We start from the raw sequence: 10668 nt of genomic DNA on the forward strand, positions 1-10668 counted from the left end.
AAAACTTTAGTCTTAGTTATACTTTAGTGGTGTTTTGTTATAGACAAAAATAGTTAAAAAACACTTTATTTGTAACATTTTTTTTATGGATAATGTCTTGTATATTATCATAACAATAAGTTATATAAAAATTTATTTTAAGTAGTTCTATTTAATTAACTAAACTAATTTTGATCTGAAAAGCAACACAACTTTAATCTAAAAAAACCTATGTTTTTAGGACTTTCCTTATAAACTAAACATTTACGTGTTTATTTGATTATCTTCTAGTTTTTTATGTTTAAATGGCTCAATTTTTTGTGCTTGGGTCCAACGTTGAACAATAATAAATAAAAACAATAACTTAAAACGGTTGACTGGAGTTTTATAAAAAAAACTTTAGGTTAAAAATAATAGATAAATTATAAGCGGAGTTAATGCATCAAAAACTATATTACATAATGATTTTTTGCATTTCAATAGATAAAACAAAAATAAAAATTTTTAGTTAGTTTCTTTAGTTTTAAACAGTGTTGTAATGGTATTGGGACAGTTATTAAATAGAGTTTTAATGAAACATGAAATAATAAAACTGTTTTACATTAAGTTGTATTGAAAAAAAACATCGAGAATTTCAAATTTTAACAATTCAGCACAAAAAAAAAGTAAAATATTACGTTAAGAAGTATAGTAAAAATTAGTTTGTTGTACGTACACTATTAATCCAAGTCATATTTATACTTTCAAAAAGGTCTTCATCAAAATATTTTGATCCTACATAATCTTTTTGTTTACTCGAGAATAGTTATTTTGATACTTAAGTATAAAATTAGTAAACTCACAAAACTCTAAAATGTGATTTAAAAAGTTAAGAAACAAATTAAAAATGTTTACACTGGCAACAAAATGGTAAACTATCAACAAAACTCTATAGTAATATAAAAACCTTTCTAAAGTAGCAAAGTTAAATTATTAAAAGTAGTTAGAAGAATTATAATTGTGTTATAACTCTTTCTTTGTAGAAAAAGAATAAAACATTAGCTAATTCTGAGTAAAATTTTTAGATTAGTACTATACTATTGTTGTGTTGAAGCAGGTTTGACAACTATAGGTTTTAAAGTTATATAAAGTTTAGGTTGTTCTTTGTGTATAAAAACATTCCTTAAAAAAAGTTACGAGAAAAGTTTAAACTTTTCCACCTCAGTAGTAAAAAATTCCAATTCATATACAAAACAATCAGTTCAATAAAAGTTTTAGATTTTAAACTAAGCTATATACTTTAAAAATAAGTTTCATAACTTATTTAAATATAAGAATAATAAATAAAAAGCAAAACAATTGCATAAAAATAACTTGGAAGTAAACGCTTCTTCTTTGTATATGATACTTCTAATCAAACCATTGTAATTTTAAGGAAAAGTTTAATATGAAACATTTTAAACAGCATCATAGCAAGGTTGAGGCTTTTGAATAAGATGGTCTTTGTTTAAGTGGTGTACTATCGCAGCTCCAACACAGTCTCCAAAAACATTTACAACAGTTCTAATTCTATCACTGAAATAACAATAAAATATAAATATTTTATAAAAGTGTGTTAAAAAAGGAAATTTTACTGCCTAACTTTAAATTATATTTATTTTATAATTTTCTGCGTTATAAATGTTTTTAAGCTAAGTAACGTCTAAAACTTTGAAAAACAACTAGACTCATTTTTAAAATCATTGACGCACTTATCAACAACCGTAGCGTTTTATACAAAGTTAATTTCAAAAATCGATAACACAACCATACGAAAGCTTCCCGTTAAATAAATTTCGTTCCAAACACAAAAGTTTGCAGTGACAATTATCGACGCAATTTTCTCTCACGTCACAAGTCTCGTGGTAGTTTTGACGTAGTAAAAAAGGGGTGTAACGGAGTGACTTTTTTTTACTTTTGTCGACTTTCTAAAGCTGTATCAAACTCAATGGCTTATTGACTTCGACGGTAAAGAAGTTACTAAATTATTTATGGAGCTGGATAAAACTAGTTTTAGAAGTAAGCCTAAATATCTCATGCTTTTGCGCGCTAAAGGAAAACTCAATTTAGAAAAAATATGCTAATGAGTTTTTAATAGCGTTTTCAAAAAGTTATACAAAAAACTTAGTAAGTAATTTGCAAAAGTTTTCGCTACAACAAGCCTTTGATTATATATTCAGCTTTGATTATTGTTTTTAATAATCTTTTTATACAACCACATTTTAACACAAAGAAAAATATACTTTGAAAATATGACATAACACATTATAGTTCATATAAATATAACTTTTGATTACATATGTTAAATAAAACTAAAGATTACCCAAACGTTCTTTAAGAGAATGTTTTAAAACACTTAAAACTTTAACTTACAGAATCCAATCAATAGTCCAAAGAACTGCAACTTTGTCTACAGGAATTCCAATTGAAGTTAATACCATAATCAGGGTGACTAGTCCGGCACTTGGAATCGCTGCAGCTCCAACTGATGCCAGTGTTGATGTTATACTACAAAAAGAACAACATTTTACTAGTTGTGTTTGTAAAAATTGTTTTTGTAAGTATTTTAATACTTGGAAGCGCTTTGAGCGAGAAATTTTTGCGATGTGATAATAAGAAAACATACTTTTGTGATGTTTAATGATACTTTAGAATAAGCTTTAGTTTAGTAGTGATTTTGTAAGAGCTCTGTAAATACATAAACTACTTATATATTTTTTATATTTTAAATTAAAAAAAAATTTAACTAAGAGTACTTATTTTTATAAGTTTGTCGTAACTTTTTTTTTTTGGACGTTTTGTAAAAAATTAAACGAAACTTATAAACACTAAAAAAACTTAAAACTTATAAATTATAGATAGCTAGAGTGAAAGACTTCTTCTTAGATAAAAATATACTATTTTATTCTTATACAAAAAATTACACTTTGTAAAAATATATTTTCATAACACTTCGAATCTTTGAAAGTTTCAATTTCAATACAATTTTTTATCTTATAAAGCTTCGATTGAATAAATCAAAACTTCACAAAATGTTTGATTTATGTAAAAAGCATCATAAAAAAACCTAGTTATATTTAGAAAATAACTTAATGTTTTTTTTTCATAAATATCAAATAGTGTTAAAATAAAAAGCCAACAAAATTACTAAATTAAATAAATTATTTTTGTTCGTAAAATAATTTCATGACATACTAATTAATGTAAAGTATTTTTGTTTTAAAGTTTTATCACTTTAGTTATAAAACATTAGTACTTTATAATATGTTTTACAACACGTATGTCTTAAAAGCAGACATTTTAATTCCTTATGTATTTTGAAACTATTAACGTTGTAAAACTTTGTCGTTTGTTTAAATTACTCTAGTTGAGTTTTGTAGCTCCAGTCTCAGCAGTAAAACGTTATCTAAGAAAGCTAACTTTTTTTTGTTACTTAAAGATTGATAAACATGCATTCTTAATAGTTAACCTGATGACAAGTATTTGAACAAAAGTAAGCTGTATGCCAGCCATTTGAGCAATAGTGATAGATGCAACTCCTTCAAGTAGAGCAGTACCGTTCATGTTCATAGTTGCTCCTAGAGGAAGGACCAATTGGATTATCTCTTGATTCAACCCGAACTTTTCTAAGCAGTCCATAGATACAGGTAGTGTACCAGCACTAAAATAAAAACGTTGCAAGTTGTTAAAAGTATGATACTTTGACTTTCTACATGTAAAAATTATACATCAATTTGTAATTATTAATTTTCAATAATAACTAAATAAACCTTGACGAAGTTCCAAAAGCAAGAAGAAGAGCTTTAATTACAGCTTTAAAAAGTTTAAATGGATTTTGACGAGTAAAAGCGAAGTAAATAAGAGGAAGAATTACTAAAGAATGAATTGCAAGACCACTGATCACTGTCAACTGTTTAGTATGATCGTGTTTAATGCAAAATTTGAAATAATTTTATTTAAAATTAAACTTACATTTAGAATAACTAAAAAAGTAAAGTATTTTAGTTCATAAATTAGTAATACACAAGTAAAAAAATTATATTTTGATAGTCCAATTGAAAAATATATTAAAAGTTTTGTTTTTTTTTACACTAAGATGCTAGTTTTAAAGAAAAAGTAGTAGCTGTTTTTCTAGAAAACAATAATAATAAAAAAAGTTAAAAATAGTACCACTAAAGTAAATTAACAAAAGTATTTTTTAACTTAACTAATTTACTTACAATATAATAAACTAGTGTTATGAGCATTTCGTCTAGTTTAGTGTCTCCAAGCAAATTTCCTGCTATTAAACTGCAAACACCAATTGGAGAAAACCTGAAAGATTTTAAAACATTTACAAGTTATTTTACGCATAAAAATTTATTCTTATACAAAATCTTTGCCATTTTAACTAACCAAAGAAGTTTTAAAATTATTTTCATGAAAATTTTATTGGCTTCTTCGAAAAATTTCTTTACAGTAGTCGCTGAGCTTCCCATGCTACTTATAATTGCCCCGAAAAAGATGGCAAAACTAATAAGACCTAAAATAGATATTTTAGTTTACTTAATTTTATTAAGTTATTTTCAAGGTATTCAAAAGCTTGCCTAAGGTGTTTGGTCCGTTAGTTTTAACCAATTTTCTTTTAATTTCAGTTATAGTATTATTTTCTTCATCAGTTATATTGATTGTGGATAATTCGGTTTTATCCTGAAGTAAAAAATGGTAAGTTGAAACGGGGTAGTTTTGAACTTAAGAAAGTTTAATTTTTTTTTGTAACATATATTTTTCAGAAAATCAAAATACTTTTAAATGCGTTAAGTTTATAGTTTATATAAGCTGAGGTTATAGTTTATAGTAGAATTATTTTCGTATGCATATTTAACAAATTAGTTAAGTTCAATAACAAATTTCCAACTTTATTAACAATACAATGTTTCACTCGCTTGAAACTAGTCAAACGAGATCTTCAGTTGTTTAAAATCTGTAAAAATTTATATAATAACATCTGACTGAAGATCTCGTTTGACTAGTTTTAAGCGAGTGAAACATTGTATTGTTAACAAAATTTAAAATTTATAATAGATCATTCTCCTTTTATTTAAGTTGAGAACTTTGTTTGCCATCTTTAAAGTATAAAGTACACAAATTAGTTAAGTTTATTAAAAACGATTATTAACTAAGTTTACTTATAAATAGTGATTATTCCTTACAAGATAACAAAATCTTACAAAAGGAACACATACTTAGTATGGTTAAAACTAAATATAAAAAAAATTACCCCCTGAAAAGTTGTTGCTATAAGATTTCCTGGAACTAAGTTTCTGAAAAGATATTTAAAAATATTACAATCATGAAAACTATAAAAAAAATTTTTGATAGCTAATTACAGATAAAACTACTACTAAACATAAAATGTTTCACAAACAAAAACTGTTGTAGTTATAAAAACTTTAATAACTGTGAGTATATATTGCACTAATACAAACATACATTTTACATTTTATACTTATTTTAATAGCTTAAACATTTCAACATATCGGAACATTTTTATTGAACTTTAACTAAGATTTATGTCAGTTGAATTTTTCATTTCAAAAAGCAAATTTGGAAATGATACCAAGCAAAATTCTCTTTAAGTTGATAAACTCTTACAATTATTAACATCTTCGAAATGAATGGTTTCTGACGTCATCAAAACCACGATGTGTTTGTTTGACGTCATTATTGAATGCAGAAATCATACATCTTGGAAATTTGAAAGTCTATAGTACTTTCTTCTCATAATTTTCTGGGTATATTTTTAAGTTAAGGCAAGTATTATGCCTAAAAGTAAAGCTACTTTTAGGCTTGAGAAACAGATTATTGAAAGAATAGTACCACATTTGATATAAATAAGCTCATGAGGAAATTTTAAAACTATAATTTTAAAAGCTCTAATTTAAAATATACATTTTTGTAAACTAGAATATATTATAAATATTTAGACTTATTAGCAACAACGAAAAAAAATTAATTTAAAAACTGACATAACGTACAATATTTTAGAGCAAGTTAAATGTAATACTTTTTCATTTTTTAGAAACTAGTTAATGCTTACAAACGTAATAACTTCTAAATAACTGAGTTTCTAGAACCAACATGACTTTTGTAGACTTTGAATGCTGTATTAATAGTAGCTTTACACTTACATAAACTTATTTCAATTATATTTCTAATGATACAAAAACAAAACACGCCTTAATGCTAATTAAAATATGTACTAGTTACATTACTTGAAGTTTTGTTAAAAACAGTTAAAAAATTCATTTTTATATTACTAATATATTTTGATTATTCTATGAACTAGCTTGATAACAAAACTTAAAATTATATTGAAACTTATCAAAACTAAGCTCAAAGAAGATTTTTTACCTGATCAGATCGAGGAAAGTGTCAAGAGTTGAAACTTGTTGTCTTTGAGATTCCAAATTTTCGTCGCCATCAAGTTTAGTGCTTAGACCAGGTCTAATAGTAAGAACGAGCGAAATTCCAAGAATTACTGCGAGAAATGTTGTGGACATAAAAAAACTCATAGCGTGAAAACCAATGCGTTTCAAGTTAGAAACATCAATGCTTGCCAAACCTAAAAGTAATTTTTACTATTTACTAACTGCAACTAAACATAAAGTGTAGTACTATAGTACACATAAGGAAAAATTATTTTTTATAGTTTTTTAGTTAGTTTAATTGTTGTATTAAATATTTCTTTAATTATTTTAAATTTTGACAATTTTATTTGTTTATGCATATTTTATTTCTACTGATTAAAGCGTACTAACCACAGACTATACTAGTAAATATGATTGGAACAATCATTGATTTAAGCATTCTCATGAAAATTTCACCGGGAAATTTTATAATTAAGACAGTGGTTGGTGTTGCTCCATGGAACTGAGTGCCAATAAGAATTCCAACAATTGCAACTACAAAATAATAATTCGTTAGAAAAAACCTTTCAACTCATACCAGCAGCTTTTGAACTTTAAGAAATAAAACATTTATTAGAAGACGAGACAATAGAGAAATAGTTTTAAAAAAAGATAAACACACTTAAAAAGAATTCTGAAAAACACGTAATAAAAAAATAGACAAATCCACATAAAAGTTGTAAAATTGTACTAATTAAACTAGTTAAAATCTAGGGACCGTCAAACAGATATATCCACTCTGCGGTTCATTATAAAACTTTTACGCGATAAGACCTATACTAATAAAATCATTATAAATTAATGTAACAAAGCTCCGTAAACCTATTTGTTAGCAAAAAAAAATAACAAGTTTTTGAAATTATGCTGATAATTTATACTCCCAAAATACAAACATAATCTACATTTTACTGAAGCTTACAAAAAATTTCTATTTGAAATCTGGTCTTTAATCATAAAATTATAAGGACTTTAGAGTTAGTTAAATAGGGTTGAAGAAACTTTGTTTAAATACAAATAGCTAAAATTTCAAAGTTAAATTTTTCTTTTGACTACTATGAACAGTTCAAATAAAATACCTTTTGTTTCTGTTTGTTTAATTCTATGAACAGTTAAGAAAACAACACTAACATATAACTATAAGAGTAACAAGTAAATTTTCTCCTTTGGTCAAAGTTCTAGCAATTCTTTTGTACGTTGGCTCGTTTCTTCTCAGTTCTTCAGCTTCTTTTTTAGAACACAATCGTCCGGGAGAAAATTGATTAGAAGTATTTTGATTGATAAGTTCAAAACTTTCAACAACTCCCTTTTCTTGATCTGAGTTCATTTTTTCTAATACAGAATAAAACTTTACAGACTATTAAATAACTAAAAAAGTAAAAAAAAATATGCATAAAAGCTTATTAAAACTTATTTAAGTTTGTATAACTCATTTTTTCTACTTAGATTATTTGATAATGTAAATTATAAACAAAATTAAAACAAACTTTGTTTAGTTCTATTTGACTTAATTACTAAATTTTAATAAGTAATAGCTTTTTTCCATATCTAAATATTTAACCACAATTAGAGTTTAAACAGTCGTATAAATGACAGTTTTAATGACCACTATTTACATATAGAACTGTTATACCAAATACTTAAATATTCATTACCTAAAAAAAAAGATTTAAACTTTGTAAATTTAACTGTAAATACGTTTTTATAAACAAAAACGTTGTAAAAACTTAAAAGTAATGCTTTTAAATTGTTTATCAGTATATACACGTATATATAAAGGTTTACAAATCTTATTATATATACAAACTACAATGCTACAAAAAAAAAACTAACACACACAAAAATTTTATTAAATTTATATGTAGAACGCTAAAATCAACCATTACTTTTAGATAAAAATGCTTATATTATGAAATACCATAAACTTTAACAAGCAGCTAGTTTTTAAATGTAAAATGAGAGAAGGAAAAAAAATGCCTTTTTTTATAAAAGAAGATTTATAGATAATTCGCAAATCGGTCCAGGACACAAGTCAATTGTTTTTACTAGTGATTTTTTTCCCTGCATCATATATTTTTTAACTTTTATTTATTTTTTTGTTGCATTAATGTGTTTAGTTCTACTAGTTTTAAAGTTTCACTGATGAAGGACGGTTGTCCGAAATTAATTTGAAGAAAACGTGCAATAAACTGGTAGATTTTTAAACCATCGTTAATTTATTTTTTGTATTTATAAGAGAAGTATTTGTGTTTATTTTATTAAAGTTTTAATAACTTTTTTGTTCTAAAACAGCGTATATTTCTTATTAGTTATTTTGTTTAAACTCTCTGAAATTATTACAATTGTTAAAAAAAAATATCTACAAATCACTTTGCTAATCTTTATAATAAAGTAGAGTAATTCATAATTAAGTGCATAATATATAATAAGTGTATGACTTACATTTTATGCCTTTTATTAGTTTTTAGTTGTCTTTAAATTAGTATATTAATCGAAATCGTTTTAAAATCATAGTTTTAAGGTTTAAAACTATTTATAATACTTTTTAGTAAAAGTTTCTTACACGCATAATTAAACTAACTCTTTTTTCATCAAAAAATACTTATTCGTCAACTAAGAGGTAGGCAACGTTTTGAACAAACTTGTTAAATTTTTATAAGTTAACTAATTTTTTACCAACTTAATAAAATAAAATTATTTTGAAGGGTAGATTGGTTTAAAGAGTAAAACACAAAAATTTAAAAGCGTAGGTTTTGGATAAATTGAAAATTGTATTTAGTCCGCAGGCCGAATACAAAACAGTATTCAATTGAAATTAAGTATTTCTTTTAAAAGTATGTTTTCAACCATTTTACATCTTATTCAAACATATATGTCTCAAAGTACTATTCCCATAATTTTTGTGCTAAAATTAGTTTTTTTTTAATTTGCAAATGATAAGTTAATAATGCAACTTTAATAAGTTTCGTCAAAACGTTACCCGTCCCTACTTTAGCTTTAACAGTTATACTAACCAATATTTTAGAATTGAGAAGTTACTTAAACAATATTTTTGGTTAGTATAGTTTTACTCTCTTTGGTAAACTGTCTCAATAATTTTTTTACATGTTTTTTAACAACTTAGCAACTTTCTTAATTTATTCTTTACACTGAAAACAAATCATAAACACTTTAAAATCAGTGCAAAATTTGCTTAAGTTTAGAAATATTTTTTTGAACTAAACAAAAACATTTCGTTTATCAACTTTTTTTCTACTTCTTTATTTTTACAAAAATATATATACACTTTTTTTTTTTTTAACAAAAGTGCTTAAAGTCTTACAAAACAACAAAAAATAACAGAAACCACTGTTCACTGTTATTAAAAAGTTTTGCAAGTAGTTTTATATCATTTTTTAGTTAAAATTTTATGACTAAAACAAATTAGCTAACAAAGTATTTTAAATGATTTTGTTATGTATTTATTCAGATAGCACTAATTTAGTCAATAAAGTTAAACAATTGTTTTATTAGTTTAAATTGAAAATAATTCAATTAAATTTAATAAGTAATACACAGCAGTAAAAAAAACTGTAACAATGCTTTGCTATTGGTTTAAAATAACATAGCCTAAGAATAGATAAATTTATTGTTGTTTTGTTTCATAAATTATTCAAATCTTTTTAGTGCATGTGATTTTTGTAAAAACTAATTTTATTCAGTCTAATATAAGCTTATTATTCAACTAATCCTTATAATGACCTTATTATAGTTGATAGGTTATTTAAACTTAGCTTTGAGTTAACGATGAAAAAAAAGTAACCTGATGATTTTTTCAATAAAATGATTTTATATAGTTTGTTAGTTGTCTACGATTTTTGCAATTTGTTATCAAAAAACTTTTATTTACTAAGGTCTTTAATAAAATTTTAATATCAAGACTAAACGTTGTTAATCTTACTTCTACATATTTTAAAATTATTTTAATACTTACCAAGTTTATTCTTGAACAAATAAGTAAAACACATGTTGTTTGCAGTAAAAATTTAATCCAAATGGCTTCAACTTAACAATAAATTAGTTTTGTATCCGGATAAATGTTTTCCTACCGCAAGAATTTTAAATCATATCACATGGTATACTCATGTTGATAGCTATCTATGAAAAGCATGATTAACATGTGAATCTGATATTTAAAACATGTGCATGCTTCAGATAAGTTTTGTCAGTACACGTGTAGGAAAGT

General features: G+C 24.6%; 1 protein-coding gene across 1 annotated transcript; it reads right to left on the reverse strand.

Annotated features, from left to right (window-relative positions):
• Window positions 1-413: 413 nt before the first annotated feature.
• On the reverse strand, window positions 414-10443 carry LOC145843890 (excitatory amino acid transporter 2-like). The gene is made up of 12 exons (XM_082951154.1): window positions 10417-10443; window positions 7575-7775; window positions 6798-6941; window positions 6391-6601; window positions 5258-5300; window positions 4584-4686; window positions 4393-4519; window positions 4218-4311; window positions 3768-3907; window positions 3467-3658; window positions 2371-2505; window positions 414-1533 (listed from the first exon to the last, which is right to left on the reverse strand). The coding sequence occupies exons 2-12, from the start codon at window positions 7768-7770 to the stop codon at window positions 1416-1418; spliced, it is 1503 nt and encodes a 500-aa protein (XP_082807280.1). The 5' UTR covers window positions 7771-7775; window positions 10417-10443; the 3' UTR covers window positions 414-1415.
• Between the last annotated feature and the right edge of the window lie 225 nt (window positions 10444-10668).

The sequence above is a fragment of the Thalia democratica genome, chromosome 9, assembly GCF_965202585.1.
Source record: "Thalia democratica chromosome 9, ktThaDemo2.hap1.1, whole genome shotgun sequence".
NCBI lineage: Eukaryota > Metazoa > Chordata > Thaliacea > Salpida > Salpidae > Thalia > Thalia democratica.

Coding starts and splice junctions, on each gene's coding strand:
- LOC145843890 (XM_082951154.1), bottom strand. CDS start 7,770: ATGAACTCAGATCAAGAAAAGGGAGTTGTTGAAAGTTTTGAACTTATC. Junction 4,312..4,392: donor ATAATTTTAAAACTTCTTTG/GTTAGTTAAAAT, acceptor AAAATCTTTCAG/GTTTTCTCCAATTGGTGTTT. Junction 2,506..3,466: donor GTTCAAATACTTGTCATCAG/GTTAACTATTAA, acceptor TTCTTTTTGTAG/TATAACATCAACACTGGCAT.